General features: G+C 43.0%; 1 protein-coding gene and 1 long non-coding RNA gene across 3 annotated transcripts in view; one reads left to right on the top strand and one right to left on the bottom strand.

Moving 5' to 3' along the window:
- The window catches only part of LOC306805279, a 37,628-nt gene that overhangs the window by 12,443 nt on the left and 6,823 nt on the right, over positions 1–18,362 (bottom strand). The gene's annotated exons all lie outside the window — the stretch shown is intronic.
- PPP1R3C (protein phosphatase 1 regulatory subunit 3C) lies at positions 3,518–7,508 on the top strand. The gene is made up of 2 exons (XM_079312203.1): positions 3,518–3,539; positions 4,998–7,508. The coding sequence occupies exon 2, from the start codon at positions 4,999–5,001 to the stop codon at positions 5,941–5,943; it is 945 nt and encodes a 314-aa protein (XP_079168329.1). The 5' UTR covers positions 3,518–3,539; position 4,998; the 3' UTR covers positions 5,944–7,508.

The raw sequence follows: 18,362 nt of genomic DNA, 5'->3' as shown, positions 1-18,362 counted from the left end.
ATCTTCCACTGCAATGTATCTTCCCTCCTGAAGCTGTGGTGGAGGATAGCAAAGAGGCAGAGAGACCCAAAAGTAATAAAGTCAGAGTAAACCACAAAATCCTTGTTTAATTACTCAGTTTCAGAACAGAGGTTGAAAAAAGCAGTTCTTTCATTCTCATAAAATGACAAGAGCCAGCAAACAGGTGAGCAGAGCAGCCCATTGTGGTGTGATAGCTGACAGGAAGGCACAATCACTCATTATCTGTTCCCAGAACTGCTGATTGAAAGGTCTGGGTTAGTTCAGGTGAGGTGAAGAATGGCCAGACCTGGAGGACCATCTGCATATAAAAGCATTCACTGTGGAGCTAATACCATATATTTGTCTTCGAACAGAACAGTGTGAACTCAATTGCCTTTTTGTCACCCAGCAGCCTCAATGAACCCCTTGAAATCGAGCCTATGTCTTTACATTGCATTTGGACCATCTAGCAGCAAATTGTTTTTAAAAACATACATTTAAGGTTTAGTGAAACTATGATAGTTATAATAAAAAGCTGGGTTTTCTTTAGCTAACTTGTTACAATTAATTTACTACATCTAATGTGCCACTTTTTCAGGAGAAGTGAAAGAAGTAGTCTGGGTGATCAATTTGGGTTTGAGTTTCTTTCTTACAGAAGCAAGCCCCCATGATGGGGCTTGATTTTATTATCAGCCATGCTTTTTCCAGTAATATATTTCTGCCATTGTGCACCTACAAATGTCAGAAAAGCTAATACTGTGCTGTCAGCACAGTAAGGTGGTTTTTTTTTCCCCTCTGGTGCTCCCATTTATCAGCACTATTTGAAAGGTAAGACAGACACATACACATTTTAAGATGCCAAACCAAAGTATCTGGAAACCTGAGTCCTCTATAAAAAGCACAGCCAGGGAACCATCACTGATGAGACAAATTGGTGTGCTAACTCAGATAACCCTATCAGTTTGCCTCGATGCAAGGACACCTCCCTGGCTGAGGAAAGAGTTACTCTGGCTCTGCACAATGCTCTCTGCTTGCATTGGCAACCAGGAACTGGGACACCAGTCCACGGCCATGAATGTGCTCCAGATTACCAATTAGGCACAAAGTTACTATGTCCAGTCTGTATTTACTGACTTGAGCAATGATCTGCCCATTAAAGGCTCTGGATCTTACTACTGTTTTTTTTACTAAACATATGACTTTAAACAATCTTTCAAGATGCTTTCCCAGTCGGGCAAAACAGGTATTTTACACAGCAGGAGCAAAATATTTTATAGCACCAATAGTGCAATGAGCTACTTACATAGCAACAGAAATATGTGTAGGAAAGCCTTGAGGCAACTCCTTTTTTACAGGCTTCAAGTGGCTCTTATTCAGTGCCTGCAGATAGTGTGACAGAGCAGCCCCAGCTACTGCACGTGATCCCTGATAACACAGCAGCCCAGCTAAGCAGCGTGTGGGAGGCTGCATGTGGGTCAAAGATTCAAGTAGCACAGGCTCATAAAACTCCAGAGTTATTTAGTTGTTTTTTATAATGGGTAAGTAGAAGGGATTTGATAAGTGCCAGCCATGTGTCCAGTCCTTCCTTATACCCATGGGTATGTCTGGCTTACTGCAGGTAGGTGGCCGGGACTGAAAGTCTTTGTAGCTCCCCAAAAGAAAAATAAACTTGCAACTAGTAAGGCTACTAACAAGGCTTCCAACACACAGGTGCTGTTTTCTGTCACTTTCTGTAGACAAACAATGAGAAAATATCATCTGCCTTTGAGAGGGAGCCAGCAGTCACCAAAGGATAAGGGAAGGGAAAGGAGAGGAAGAGCAGCAGGGCTGCAACTCGAGAAGCAGAGGAGCAGGGAAGGTTTTCCTGAGTATCGAGTATCTGGCTCCAGGGAACCAGCAGGATCTTCCAAAGCCTTGTCTGCATTGCCAGTTACTGCTTCAGGCTTCATCTGGGTAACACTTAATGTCAGGTCCTTTCACAAAAGGCAGGAACTTCAGTCACCAAGGGGCAGAACTAAGAAACTGAAGTGTTACTGTCTTGTGAATACTGTCATTATATGACATTGATCCGTGTGCCATGCATCCATCAGCAGGAGCCTCCAGCCTTTCCTGACTGTTCCCTCTGTTCATATGTAGCTTGAATCCAAGACGGAAGTGTCCTTGTCATCATCTGCTATGCTGACACCCTGTCTTCTAAAAAATCCTCACACATAGGCAGTAGAGCTTCTATCTTAAAAATTTCTTTTGCTCACAAATCAAGAAGAGTAAAATCCTTCACTTTGTTCATCACTGTAAGCCACCTTTGCTTCATGTATAACACAGGACTTCCTGCTATCCATTTGTATGTGGTCTCATCTACTGGTAAAAGCTGTGAACTCAGAAAATCACAGTTCACAGACTCCCTATCACATCTTGTTGACTGCAAGTCACCTAGCACCCTTGGGAAGGAATAGCTGAGCAGCAAGAAGGTAGCAGTAGAACTACTGATCCACAGAAGACCCAGAGACAAAGTTGGCAGCCAGGACATGATCTTTGAAGAGCAGTAACTCAGGGGTGAACCTTCTCTAGCAGGATTACTCACAGCCTGCAGATGCACGCTGTCGTCTGTGGGCTGTCCACAGCCTCTGCAAGGGCTTGTCTGCCCCGGGCTCTCTGGGAGGAGGGACAGCAGCAGTGCCACGATATTGCTATGGCTAATGCTTTGGGGGCTGCCTTCCACCAGCTTTTGTCCCTTTCCTGTGCAAAAAGGCAGTAGATAAAACGTGGGACCTCTAGCAGGGCCCGTCATCCTCAGCCAGTGCACAGGTCACCAGGCGTGGGAGGTGAAAAGCCATCAGCACCATTCACATTAAATGTTCTTAAGTACTTTTTCACTGAGGACAGAGGCAGTTATATTCCAGGATGATGGAATATAACTTACGGTCCCAGCTCCTTTCCAAGGAAGCAGAGAAGTCTATAATCTAGCAGGGTTTGTTGCACGGGCCAGGTCCTTTACGGCGCCCTGAAGCGGCCCCACAGGGGCACGCGTAACATTCCGAGCACGCGAAAAGCCCGTGCGGCGCATCCCCGTGTGCCGCCCGGCTGCTGGAAAATGCCGCATGCTACAGCGAGCTCCTCGCAACCCGGCGAGCCCGCAGCTGCTGCTGCCCTTCCCGAAGGACGAGGCAGCCGGGCCAGCTCCGGGCACGGCGCGGGGAAGGGCGCCGGGGGAGTGTCCGGCCGGGCAGGGCAGCCGCGGTTCGGCCCGGTCCGCCCGCACCGCCCCTTGGCCGCGGGCCGCGGCCCGGCCCCATAAAGGCGGCGGCGCGGCGGGGGCGGCCCGGGAGCAGCGACAGCCCCGGCACTAGCCCTGCATAGCCCCGGCACTAGCCCTGCACAGCCCCGGCACTAGCCCTGCACAGCCCCGGCACTAGCCCTGCACAGCCCCGGCACTAGCCCTGCACAGCCCCGGCACTAGCCCTGCACAGCCCCGGCACTAGCCCTGCACAGCCCCGGCACTAGCCCTGCACAGCCCCGGCACTAGCCCTGCACAGCCCCAGGTAAGCGCCCCCCGGGCCCGCTGCCCCTCCAGCAGCCCGCCCCGCCGCTGCCGCCGTGCGGCTTGCACGCTTGGCTGTTCTTTGCTATTTCGGTGTCTCCCACCGTCCCCCCACCCTTTTTTTTTTTTTTTTTTTTTTTTTTTTTTTTTTTTTTTTTTTCCGAATACTGTAAAAGCTCGGTTAACCAAAGTTGTAGAGAGACTGTTTCTGAAGCCTTATTTCTTTCCCTAATAAAGAAAAAGCAAAAGTTGATTAATTTGATGTGGGTACTCTCCTCCTACTGCTTATTATGGTAAATACTCCGCAATAAAAAAAAAAAAAAAAAGGCAAGAAGATGGGGCCAGCATAACTTCTGCTTTATTTTTGGCAGGGCTCTGGAATACCAGCGAGAACTCTGAGACCAGAAAGCCATTTATTTAAGTGACAAAGCAAATGCCTTTCTGTGACTCGACAAAGCTCTGCATTTTCAGCAAGGATTGCATCCATCTCAGCAGGGATGTGCTACAGTTGAAGCCCCCTTTTTTAAATATTCAAGCTATCTGGCCTGGAGTGGGCCATGGCCTTGCACAGTAATTTTGATATCAATTATCTGGGAGGCAAGGTTATACGTAACTCTTTACAAATAAAACTGTAGCATTCTTACTGAATATTTGCAATAGACTTTCAGCATGGTCTTTAGGCATTATCAAATCAAAAAGTTTTAAAAAGTTGTTTCAAAGTTGATTCTTGAAGCCTAAGGAAGTGAAAAAATAGTATGTCTCTCTCTTCTCCCACTTTTTTTCCCCTGCTTCACTCAGCAGTTGACATTAACAGTGCAAAGAACCCTATTGCTTAGACCTGGGTTTGTAGCTCATAAAAATATTTCTAAAGGTGCTTTTGTATTTTTATTCCACCAAACAAGTGCCTAAAAAATTGGCTAATATTTGTTCAGAGCCACAGAATGATGGTTCTGCATAAGGATAGATAGAATCCCATCTCATGCTCTTATAGGATAGGCAGCTTGCTTAATATAGTGCTGTCTGTGCTCAGAGATGAAGCAGCTGATCCAGCCTGTTGGAATTTTAAGACCCCACTCAGGGCCTCTATGAGGGAAGTTCAAGTGGATGAGCACTTCCACTGTAAATGGATCTGTTTTACTCATGACTAGAATGTTATTTTCTGTATTTTCAAGAAAATCTGTTCAATTAGCTTTCACTAAAGTCTCTTTTTCAGAAGTTTGAATAAAGAAAGGAGAGTAGGTTTGAATTGGAGAAGTTTAGGATTGGAAAGAAATGACTGACTAGTCTCACCCTGGTTCCTTAGGAAGAACTGTCAATTTTGATTTAGGCTGCATTGTTTAAAGCAGTGCAGAGATGAGGCTGTGAATAATTAAGAGAATGGATGAAGTAAATACACATTCTTGAGAAGGTTCTTCTCTGATGTAATAAAAGGTAACATTGTGTGTTTCTTTTCATTCAGAATGATACAGATCTTGGACCCGAGGCCCTTGTCCAGCTCCAGCATGCCTGTGGATATGGCCATGCGAATTTGCATAGCCCATTCTCCACCACTGAAGAGCTTTCTCAGCCCCCTCGAGGACTGCCAAAGAAACAACTTTGTGAACAGACTCAAACCTCTCCGGCCGTGCCTTCATGTGAAGTGTGACTCCCAAGATGAGCAGAGGGACTGGAAGCACTCACCAGCCCGAGCCAAGAAGCGAGTTGTGTTTGCAGACTCCAAGGGGCTGTCCCTGACAGTGATCCACACCTTCTCCGAGTTCCAGGAGCCTCCTGGGTGGGATCTGCAGTTTGACCTCTTAGGCATTGAGGACCTAACATCCGACTTAAAACTCCATGAGGAGAAAAACTTCATTCTGGGTTTCCCTCAGCCCTCAGCTGACTACCTGGACTTCAGGAACCGTCTGCAGAAGAACCTGATCTGTCTGGAGACCTGCACCCTGCAAGAGAAGGTGCTGTCAGGCACTGTGAAAGTAAAAAATGTGAGCTTTGAAAAAAAGGTTCAGGTTCGTATTACATTTGATACGTGGAAGACCTACAAAGATGTAGAGTGTGTGTATATGAACAATGTTTACAGTGATTTTGAAAACGATACCTTCTCATTTACCATTGATTTTCCTCCTACCGTTTCCTCTGAAGAGAAGATAGAGTTTTGCATTTCCTACCAAAGTAGAGAACATACCTTCTGGGACAATAATGAGGGTCAGAATTACAAAATTGTACATGCACAGTGGAAGCCTAATGGTGTTCAGATACCATCTGCCAAGGAAGGCTATGAAGATCTTCAGACCTCAAGAAGAGGACAAGAGAGAGAACCTGATCAGCTGGGCAGTCCAAGGTTGTCCAGTGGCCTCTTTCCCCAGTGGCAGAGCTCAGGTCAGATTGAAAGTTCATTACCATATTGGTGATCCACACTACCAAGGAAGCATCCTTCCATTTGGCAACAGAACAGTGCTAGTGTCCTGGTTCACACATTGCATGGTGAAACCAGCTGGCAGGTTTTGTTTGCTGTCTGAACAAATCCAAGTTCATTAGACTCTGGGACTTGTTAAACCATATTATGCTCCTGAAGTTCTTAGCCAAACCTTATCCTTGGAAAGAAAGAAAACCAAGGTGCCACTCATGTGTATGCCACGTGCTATAGGAGTAGCTTGCCTGTATCTCAGTTATATGCTGCTTTCTTCCTGCTGTCAGCTCTCCTGGGTCTAGGAGAGACTTGCAAAGTAGTAGGGAAGGCAGTGGTGTCTCAGCAAGCTGTGGTAACTGTGTGTGAGAGTATGTGTGTGCACAGGGATGGAAACAGAATGTCACAACTCCTTTGCTCCTATCAGGAGTGCAGTAGATACTGTTGGGAGGCTTGCTGTGACCCTCTACGTGCTTATAGCAAAGGCATGTGGGGATGCATGGCAAAGATTCGTGGCTTCAGTACATGCTAAGAAACTTGGAGAGGATAATGGAAAAGTGGGAAAAGGGGAAGAGGCAGAATGTGCTATATAAATTGGAGATGTGCAATGTTCTCATTACTTCTTTCCAAAGCTATTTTTCAAAATCTTGGAGAAAGATCTTTGGGATAAAAAGGAGACTAAAGAAAATAATGCAAAGTGAGTAGTAGAAGTGGCCACTGCTTTAAGAAGGCACCTCTGTCCTTACTGTCTTTGTGAAGCCTTGCATTTGATAACAAATGTAACCTTGACTTCACCATCCTACTTATTTAGTTGGCAAATGGTTGCCTTTCAATGTTAAAAGAAAAATGTGCCTTTGAAAAAATTTTAAAGCTGCCCTAATATGTCAAAAATAAGATTAGGCAACAAAACAAAGCAATTTGTGAATTTCCTACTCTGTAGGATCATTAGGTGATTCCACTCATCACCTGATCTAATCTTACAGCATCTGATGGTTGAGTATCCTGCTCCTATTTGCAACGTTAGCCATGACTTTTCACAAGTAACATAGGCAAGGTCCTTCATATTGAAGACAGTGGATTAGCTGCACTTTGTGAGAGCTAATTTCTTTAAAAGAGCAGGGTTGTTACTAGTTTTTTCTAGGCTGAATATAGTCTTGCACATAGAAAACTGTTCTGGTGTATTTTACCTCATTTTTTATGTTTGGTTTTTTTTAGACTTTAGTAAACTAATATGTATTTTGTATCTGTATGCTTATAATTTAGCTTTTTGAGCTGTCAAACTAAATGTTATCTGGGTTTCATGCAAGACTTGTGTGAGAAATGCTCAGCAGGTGTGAATGCTGGCACACCTTTTAACTATACAGCAATGGTGTTAACATCAAAAAATAAATCACATTTTTGTTCACGGCTAAGAAGTATAATAGCCTGAGTGTGAAGCTACTTGCAGTGCAGCGAGATGTTAAATATTAAGGTGAAATAAGCCTCCTCCACTAATTGCACTTTTCCTTATGTAACCTTTGCTGTTATGTGTAAACTAGCCATTCTAAGAATAAATTTTATTTTGATACATCTGCTTCTCACTCTGTCCGCTCAGTTTATCTATTTTCTTAGCTTTGTAAAAACAAATTTAGCTGTGATGCAAGGTACAAACAGTTTTTTCTGTGCCATGGGATCTGCTAAAGCTGGCTGTGGTATGGCATCTCAGGTCAGAAGCTAGCATTACCCTGAAAATCAAATCCAAGCTCTTCACTAAATGAGAGATCCTCTAAAGCATTCACCTTGCAAGTTGTATCATTTTTAAGAACACTGTATCTCACTAAATTCACCTGGGATATTTTAGTTTGACCAATTTTTTCAAGGATCTTGCTGTGCTGTGGGCAAGTCTGGCAGGACTGTGTCTTAATCTGAGGGCCAGATTTACCTGCTGAGCTAGAGCATATGTGATGTGTGGATGGGTGAATATAGACAGCAGCATTTAATGTTTTCTGGCTTGGTTTCACCTTGACTTGGCTCATTGTTCTCCCTCCTGCAGCTATGCTGCTGTTTAGGGCAGAGGGAGGCTGTAGCCAGGAATCCTACAGAGCTGCCATCAGTCCCAAAGGACTCCCTGCAAAATAGTGTCTGCTCTGAGCCAGCCATGCACCTCTGATGCTGCAGCAGGCACTGAGAATGGAGATAGGGGTGGGGGTGGTGTCCAGGGGCCCTTGTTCCCTGGGGTGTGGGCAGAGAGCATCCCTACTTCTCTTCCATGGCCAGGGACAGCTGCAGAGAAGGGCATTTCTCAGTACATTAACTCACTGACAAGATGCAGTTTAACTCGGTTTGCTGCATGCAAAGTCAAGGGTTTCCAGCAAGAAATCGAGCTTTAGTTGTGAAAAAGCAATTCCCAAAAGACATGAAGCTAACAGCAAGTTGCTGACCTGAGGAATTAACTTAGTGCTTACATGTGGCTGGACATGGAGCCCATCCACCAATTCCAAACTCAGTTACTGAGGGTCTTAATGGACAGGAGCTCTTATATACTGGACCACCAGGTCCCTTATCTAGAAAATAAACTAAAGAGAGATTTGTAACTGAAACGGCTGAAGGCTGCTCTGCCTCATTGTGAAATTTGGCTTCAACAAGTTGTAATTACGTAAGGCTACTGGGTAAAGCAGAAGCCCTCTAGCATGAGGAAAAGCAGCACTTCTTATCCTCCAGCCAGGCTTTGAGACCAGCCAGCCCAACTGCCCTGATTCTGACTGAGACATAAATCACTTAAAAATACCAGAAGACAGATTCCTTTGGCCAAGCCTTGGCTTTAAGCCAGATGCTTTGCAAAGATGCCTTGCAAAGTCCTGCTTACCCAGCAGAGAGTCAATATGGTGCTGCAGTGTCACTCAGCAGCTCCAAATCCCTCCCTCAGCTGAAAGGGCAAGGGATTTCTCATTTTTCTACTCCTACCAAAGCAACACAATTTCACTCCTTCCCCTTAAAACAGCTCGTGTTTAATGCTAAGCTCACATCAATCAAAAAGGTAACATCCATCATAAAGGTAATTAACAACACTAAGGTATATTAACTGAGTAAAATACTAGTTTTACAAATCCTTTAATTAAGCACTGAGCAAAACATCCCCATTGGAAAATTGTCTTGGCATCTTAGATGCTGCCCTTTCAGCCATATCTGTTCCAAAATCTGAAAGTATAAAGCAGATGTAGTACTTGGAAAAAAAAAAAAAAGCTTACAACCTGTGGCATCATCTCATTCTCTTAGGAAGTCGCTTTTTCAGCTGCACTGTGGGTCTGTATTTCCATCACTAATGCGACAGCAGTGAATAACTGGATTCACTCCTATACCTCTGGAGTGTTTGACTGTCAGTTATAACCTATGGGTGGCACAGTGTTTATTATTCAAACACGAATGTTTCAAGTTGGGTTCCTAATAGCTGTGCTCACTTTTGAGAAGCTAGATCTAATTTTGCCTTGCAAAATTAAATTAAAATTTGCTGGTGTTTTATATTAACAAAGATCTATCACCCTGGAAGATCAGTGTCTGAACATTTCCTGAGAACATAATTAGAATTTTCACAGGCAATTAGTGAATGTCTTTTTCTGTTGTTAAATATAGCTAAGCAAATCACCACAATTTATATGGTAAATCTGGTATATTAATGGTAATGTGGCAGATTTTACGGTATTAAATATGCATAAAGCAACAACTCTCATCTCTCTCAGACACTTTTGAGATTTAAAATGAAATGTAATCAAGAAAAAAATATTTCCTGAAGATAAAATAAAAGAAAGTAAGAATGTGCTAAATCCTCTTGAGAGGTCTGTGCTGTTTCAAGAACCACCTGTACTTCAGCCTTTCCTGGCTGGCACTCATTTTACCTATTCTTACAGCTCTTGAGTGATGGTGGCTTCCATTATTCTTTCCTCATTTTAAGAGTCTTCTCAGGTCTTAGCCTGATTAAAATTAAGCTCTTAGCTTCTTGTTTTATTCTGCATAGGCAAGAAGGAACACTTATTTCTTTTTACAATAGCCTGTAATGACTTGAAAGCAAAGAACAGTTTTCTCTCCTCTCCCCACATCCCTTCTCTAGGCTACGTAACACTGCATGTCATTAAAATGAGCATTTTGACTTTCCATCCTTGTTTATAACCTGTTAGAGCTTTGAATTTTCCTTAAAGCAGAAATATCACTTCTGACTAAAAGCCTCATGGTGTGGTCCTCAACGTCACCAGTGAAAACTTAGCACAGCTCAGTACCCATTTTTCATTGCTCAACTGGCTTCATCTATCTCATTCAGAAAGGCCTGGGGAATGCACAGCTCATTTCAGTGCTGGAGAGCCTGTCTGTGAAGCTCATGACAGCTGGGATTGAATCACTGATGCACTTCACTGACCATTTATTCTAACAATGGCATTTCCTCCATTAGAAACATTTGTCTTTTTCCTGTTCCTCCTCCCTGTATTGCAAACTGCTCCTAACACTCCAGGCTTTGCCTCCTTTCTGAAATAGTCATTAACTTAGTGAGCTTTCCTTTCTTCTAGGTGAAGTGCAGCATTTTCTGTTCCCTTAACAAAATTCACATTATCTTGGCAGGATTGGTGCAGGGAAGGCCCACTGACATTTGTTTTTGTGCTGCTTGCTGCAGGTGGGCCAGTGTCAATTTTGGTGAGTGCACCTTTCAAACAGTGAGGTAGGAAATGCCAGGGTTAATTCTGGTAAGGCAAAGCCTGAACAGGGCAGGGTGGGGCTGCTCTTAGGCACTGCAGCCTGCATGCACAGCTGTGCTACATGTCCTGCATGGATGTCCTGCAGCTGTGCTACAGCCCCAGTGCTCTGAGCACAGGGGGGAAAACAAGGCTGCTCCACAGCTAAAGGCTTGGCTCTCTGGGACTGGCAGTGGGATTATGGTTACAATAAGATAACAACCAGAATCAGGGGAAAGGAGTCAGTATTGAACAAGAAATCAAACACAGCATAGCAGAAACTGTAAGGGTGCAGCCAAAGTAATTGGTCTACAGTTTACTACATAGTAAAAAGAAATAAATGGGGAAGAACTAAATAAAATTATTTGCCCCAAAGTTGTTGCAGAAAAACATCTGCATATTTCAGGTCACTGTAATATTTTATATGCTTTTTGGACTTGCAGCACTTCAAATGTTACTTTCAGGAGCAACATGATAGCAGCTATCACTACAGACTTGATGGCAATGAGAGCATTAGGGCAATTCCCCTTGCTTGCAAAAATGGGAAAACAAAACAAAAGCCTTCACACAGCAAAAATCCTGCCCTAAATAGTCCCCTCATCCCTGAATCACACACACAACAGTAGTTAACCATCAAGTCATATCTGTGAAATTGTTACACCAAAAGCAAGTACCTCAAATTTTTTTTTTTTTTTTTCAAAAAAGTCTCTTACTGATATCCCTTTGAGAAAACAACATTTTAACAAATGAGTTCAGAGTATGCAGCAAGCATCATTAACTGAAACCAGTGGAAGGGCAGGGTGAGGTTTTTTTTCTATGTGTTCTCTTGGGTTTTGTTTGTGTGTGTTTTTAAAGTGCTTTTCTTCAGGGAGCTTTTTCTTTTGTTCCTGCCTTCCCACTCACAATCTCCCTCCAGTTTTCCTTGACTGGAGCTAAATCAATATTGAACCAGGAGACAGATAAATTCTCTGAGTGTCCAGCTTTACTTTGGCCCAAAAGTGAATAGAATCTATAGAGATATGCAACAGAATTTATAGAGCTATATCAACTCTCAAACACAAATCCATAACATACCAACAAAGCAAAAAACCAAACTCCCAGTTCTTGTTTTCAATTTAAAGCTAATTACACACTGCAGTTCTATCAGGTGAGGGGCCAAGAATGTCATGGTACAGTATAGACATCTTTGACTTGGCTCTGAGCACCATAGCAAACCCACCCACTGACTCCAGGAAAATAAACTGAGTCTATAGACTCAAAGCTCAGCCACAACCATTACCAGCCACCCTTCTTCTACCCATCAGAAACTCAGGTCACACACTGATACAGCACAGAAATACACAAGCTGCAGAGTTGGATGGGGAGAGTTAAAGATGAATTTTGTGTTCAGGTGACACTGCCATATGTCAAATATTGATACCCCTCAAACTCTCCATCTAGAAAAGGCAAGTAATGGAAGACCTCCTAATATTTTCTGCTCCACTTTTATCATCGTCTTGGAACAGTCACATTTTTCCATACTCCAAACCAGCCTGGGTTCTCTGTGTCTGTAACTCTCACCTCAGCAGCTGCACCACCAAAAGCATTTCCCTTTGCTCTGCATTGGGAAGTCAGGAAAAGTTAACTTCCAAACCACCCTCTCCATCCTTAGAGTTTATTTTCTTTCTCGATCAGGCTGAAAAAAAATCCTCCATTTCTTACCTGCCATAATCTTCTGAAAGACCATAGTTGTCTGAATTTCTGGAAAATATCACTTTCAGAGGTCTGTCATCATCTTTGTTCAGGAAGGACATCCAGCAGGATATAATCCTAGTGCAAAGGAATTGTCTACTGGTGCAAAGGCAACCCCAGGAACAGAGATAGGTTGAGTTAGGATCAATCATGACTCCAAAGGACAGGAACTAAGAACCACTTCCAGTCATAGGAGACTGGAGACAGCTTTAGGGATAGCTGTTACTGCTGAAGCAAATTTCCTGTAAGCCTGATGTGATCCTGGGGGTGGTGGGTGAGTGCTGCACTAGCAGCACCTGAGAAAATGGGCATAGCAGGTGCTGCTGGTAAGGCACACATGGTGTTTATCTGCTAAATAACAGAATTACATTCCTCTCCAAATCAAATCTTATCATGCTGAAGAAAAACAAAAGGGGTGTTTCAGAGCCCCCCATCTCTGCATCCCAGGTGTACTGGGACCAGTTGCCCAACTTTGTGCATTGAATCATGGGGAAGCATGAGTCCAAGTGACCAACACAGGAGCAGCTGGGGCTGTGCTGCATGCAGTGCAGACCCTGCTGGAGTAACAGCTGTGGTACAGAGCTTCTCTACCCAGCTGGAGGAGAGCAATCATGCACTACATGATAAGAGTCTGCTCCTCTATTGCAAAATCCATGTAATGAGGCCATGGGTTTATGCACAAAATCATAAATGGGATGGGACTGCTGTGGAACACATCTCAAGCTGCTTTATTTTTTCTAATCATCAGTTTCATTACATGGTTGGACAATGGGAAGATGCCAGCAGGTCACATCCTTGGCAGCAGTTGCAGAATGTGATGTTACAATGCACTTTGAAAGTTTTTGACCAATCACAAAAAGCAAAAGCACATTGACAGTAGTTCTATCCAACCACTATAAGTACATGTACCTTTGGTTAAAACAGTGCTTGCTTATTTTGAATACAATACCTGCTTGTAAGCCTTAAAATACAATACACTCAATTATTAAGCTTAGACCTTCCTAATATCTTGCTAGATACACTTTTCTGCAGCTTAGAGTTATTCTAGCCAAGCTTTAATACAAAAATCATTGTTCTATTTGTCCTTGCTTTCTACATCTCATATAACTTTTCAGTTGACAAATCTTATGCCTACAGCTTAACTCTAATTGCAGATTTCTGTCTCTGTAGCCTGCTTTTTTTCAGCTTTCCCAAAACCTTCTGATTTTAAGGATTCCCCCATCCACGAGCAGCTGAATACTGAAGAACTGAACTCCAATTTTAGCTGAAGAACTGAACTAATTTTAGCTAGTAATTAGGAAAAAATAGTATTTTTTATTTTTGGTGAACTTCAAATGTCAATTATTGTATTATGACATCATGTTTTATTCTACACAGTGAAAACTATGCTATCTCAAATATAAAATGTCATACAAATACTTCAAGTGTACATCCTGGGCATGTGCAAGTTAAGGTGCCATGTAGCTACAGCCTCAAGCAACTAACTGACAGAGATTTCTCTGGATTTCTCCCCCTCATGCTTCAGTCCTTATTCAAAAGGGGGAGAAAAAAAAGAGAGATGAAAAGTGTTTATGAGATTACATCCTGCTAGCTGGTTATTAGAACTCCCATCTTGCTCCTGCCAGCTCCAGGAGAATGCCCAGGGCAGGGTCATGGTGACTGTCAACTCGTTCACCCTGCAATCTTTCTTGTCTCTTGTGGCAGTGTGAGAAAGAATCACTTTCTGTCAGCATGGCAGTAATGAAGCATCACAGAATCAAGGAGAGGTGATTCTGAACCACAGAATCACAAAGAGAAGACTGTGTAGTCATTTTATATAATCAGTCACCTTTCCTGGACTAAAAGCTCCTTAGAGAAGGAAAATTTACCCTTTAGGACCTATGGCTCAGAGGAATGTACTAATGCCTTCTTCAGTCACTGTTGAACATATTGCAATGATTAGGTAGAGACATATATTTATAGTTAATTATCTTGTTAAGGCAGCAAGAGCAGGGTGAATTCCAAATGCAAAATATTGCCTCCCCCTTCCTTTCCATATGGATTATATTAGCCCCTCTGGTATTTGCTTACTCCTCTTGGGAGCCTTTTCAAAGATTTCTCAGCTCTGAGATGTAATGCCTGGCACTGCTGACGTGCAGAATTAAAACTGAAAAGCGTATTTACTATCTTCTGTTTTTAGATTAGCAATAGAGAAAATGGTCCTTGGCCTTCACCAAAAGCCAGAAGGGCCCAAGGGACACAGCTGCAGTGTGAGCAGAGTGGGGAGAAGAAAGCCATTGCAGGGCAGCCTGGAGGGGTGGAGGCAGAAATCCCTCTGGAGCCGCAGGAGCGACTGGAGGAGAGGGAGGCTGTGGATAAAAGCCCTATCAAATGCTCATTGCTGGCATGGAGATGTGTTGAAGTGTTATTTCAGGAGACAAGAGAAGAGTGGTTTTGTCTATGGGCCAGGGAAAGGATTGAGTGGCAGCTTTACTGATATCTTCAGTTAGTGTTCAGTGGTTTGAGGAAAGAGTAAAACACCATAATTTTCACTGGATGTTTCTGCTGCACAAAGCTAAAAATAATTAAAACAATAAAGAGAATAAGAAGAGTGTTTTTTCCACTTTCAGGGAACATTACTAACAGCTCTAGTATTTGCTCTTTGAAGTGGGGTACAGATAGTTTCCAGACACCATTTAACCTATTTTCCAATTTGTCTTGTTTACTGAATATTTTTTAAACCCTCAAGGCATAGCTATTAAAGCAATACTTACAAAAAAAGTTTCTCATTTTTGAAGGATTTTCTCAGACAACAAGGTTGCCACACCACCCTTGCATGACTAGAAGCCAGAATAAATTCTTAGTATTTTAGCTCTATTTTTATATTGCTCTTTTGGTAAATAGAGCAGTGTCATTCACAGGTACATAACCTGAGGCTTAGGTGCCAGAGGCTTATTTGCCACAGGTTTAAAATAATCTTGGGACAGTGGTGGCTTTTTTTCATCTATGGTTTCAATTTTTGTCAGAGCAATTGCTCTTGCAAACAGCTCTTGCTTTTCCTGCTCTGAGTCACAAGTTTGTGAGAACAGAAAGCAACTCCTGAAGTAATTTACATAAGGGTTTGTTTGTGTGCCTTTCTAGACACAAATCTGCACAGTGGTTTGGGATGCATTCTTTCTCTGTTGAAGTTCTGGCCTCCCACAAATAACCTTTCATGGTACTATTAATTTTCTGGGTTTGGGACTACACTGGTGAGGGAGAATTGTCAGTAGGGCAGTTCCTCTTAAAGTCATGCCAGTCCTGCTGGAAGTGACTTTGGCACCTTATGTTCAAGCATCTTTTGTTCTCCAAAGGGCATTCCTTTTCAACACCATGAGCCCACATGATTTCTTGGACAGCTTGGACTTTCCTTCACATAATGGTGCAAATTAAATGTCTCTGGCCTTCAGTAAGATTGGGATGTGTGTGGCTGCCTCTCAAACTGGCGAGGAGCACAGAAGTGAAACAGGGCAGGTTGTGGACTGAAGTGCTGGATGTTTTCCACCATCTGGCTGCTGGTGTTTGCCACAGCTGCTCCCTTCCCACTCTGGCTGCCAGGCAGAGCCCAGGCAGCTCCAGGGGAAGGAAGGGAAGCTGAGCAGCCAAGGGCAGGGCTGCAGCTCAGTGCTTCTAGAGGAAACATTCCTCTGCTCTAAGGAGCTGCTGAAATAGTTGTACTGCCAGCATCTGCTTCCTCTTAGACATCCATTTTACTCCTACATTTGACAGATGGACCAGTGATGGGGAGATGGGTGCTGAGAGCCTCCTGCTAATTTCACTGATTTGGAAACAAAACTGAGAAATGCATATATTTTTATCTCTCACTTCTTTCACAGGCATTCTACTCCTTCATTCAGCAAGGCCAGAGCTACAAATAAAACTTGGATTTTGTTTAGCAAGGAATGGAGTAGAAGATGGAGGTGTGGCTTATCTAAACCATTTCACCTGTTTTCAGGTTACTGCAGGCCTGAATATTTCAAACATAATTAAAAAATATATTCTTGGTGCAAAGACTGCTTTTGAAGTAGAAAGAGCTATTTTTCATTATCCAGCTGAATTTCCAACTATTCTGAACACGCAGTAAACAGTTAGAATTTCTCTTGGATAGCTCTCAGTTCCGTGTGGTCAGGTGACATAATAATTCTGCTATTGTGCTTGCCCCGCTCTTGGGCTTCCTGCAATTTTTCTTGTCATACACCCTTGATTCTCAAACTTTCTGTGGATCTATTCTCACCTCCTGCCCTGCCTGAAATTCACAGGCTGTATGTGCTAGTGTGAGTCAGCAGTAATTACATTTCATCTAGGAAAGGTGTAGGAAAGACAGTGGAGAAGGAGTTGGAGGTGATTCAGCAGAACACTTTATGGACAGTATCACTGGAAATCACCACACCTGAGTCCTCAGGTCGAGGGCTTCACAATTCCAGACCATTGTGTAATAGCCAGCCATCCTAAAGGCTCTCTGCAGCAGTCTGAAATTTGCTATCCCATTATACTTAGACTGCCAATTGAAGCACCATGGCAGGGCAGGGATAGTGCCTAAGTGCTGTGAGCAATTTCCCATTTGTTCTCCGTGTCAAGCGTTCTCTCGATTCTCACAAAACACAGCACTGTAGTTAGAAGTCATTTGAATCTGATGAGTCAGAGCACACAGTATTATTCTGGCACAACTGAGGCACTAGCAATTAAACCTTATTCTCCAGTTGTTCTGCCTTTTTAATCACTGCCAGTTCTCATGTGTTTCTGGCTTATTGGTTGCTTTGGAGGAGCTGGTGGCATACAGCTGATCAGGTATTTCAGAGATGTGCCATGCTGATGTCAGTCCAACTGCAGAGTTAAAATCTAATGTCTGATCAAAAATGATTTGATTTGTATTATGAATCCACCGTGGGGTTATGTTGCCATATTCACTAAAGCAGGAGCAAGACAGGACTGCATACCAATATCATAAAAGGAACCAGCAGTTAATTGTGTGATTTGCTGAGTTAATTTTTGTTAGAAACTACAGTAATTAGCAGTAAACCAAAGTCAAAGTAATTTTTTCCAAAATATATCTGGTTCTAATTTCTTTTTAACACTTTGTGGCTGGGAATAGCTCTTTATGAGGCTGAGGGAACCCCTCCCTGGGCTGGGCTGCCCAGAGCAGGCTGCTTGTGGGACGTGTTCCTCTGCATGTTCCTCTCCAGCCCTGCCAGAACTCTAACCCTGGGTGTGGCTTCTTCCTTTCTGGTCTCCCCTTCCAAACAAAGCCCAAGAATTACATGACACTTCATACAAGACAAATCAATAAAGGGTCAAAACAAGAACAAGAAACTCCTAGCTTGTGGCTTAAGAAATATGCTTAGCATATTTTTCCTATAAGTATTTTGCAGCAATGACATGCTGTCCTCACAGTGCTTTATAAGGCCAAGGCAAGATAATCTTTCCTTATCTCCTAAATATGCATAACACCCAGAACAGTATTTGCAGATGGCAATACAGTATATTTTATGGATGTTCTAATTTTACAAAACCACATTTCATTATTTGTTTATTTAGCATATTCTCCAAATATTTTCTCTAATTCTCTGACAATATTTTGTACACATGTCAGAACTGAAGTACTGGGTGTTTAATGTCAGCAGAGGAGACTGTCTGAAGGCCAAGTAGGGAAAGATGTGAGTGGAATGAGAGCACTGTGGCTGTGGGGGGGGGGGGGGGGGCACATTCAAGAGCAGATGTGGAAGCTGTTAAGCCTGTTGCTGGATCTTAAACATGTAACAATTTCCCCCTAAATTTAGAACTGAGACTTCTCTTCCTAAGGAGAAACAAGGCATTTCAAGAATAATTCTGTAAAAGTTACGTGATTATGGAGACCATTGAAGTTAGCCAATACGAAAGTGTGTGTTAAGTCTTGCTCCTTTCAATAATTTATTTTGCATTTTACTAAATTATACTTCAAAATTTTCTCTTAATTCACTGCTGCTAAATGCTTTGGTGC

Source organism: Erithacus rubecula (genome assembly GCF_903797595.1).
Source record: "Erithacus rubecula genome assembly, chromosome: 9".
Classification (NCBI taxonomy): domain Eukaryota; kingdom Metazoa; phylum Chordata; class Aves; order Passeriformes; family Muscicapidae; genus Erithacus; species Erithacus rubecula.
The sequence above is the reverse complement of the archived record's forward strand: the minus strand, read 5'-3'. Positions and strand labels throughout refer to the sequence as shown.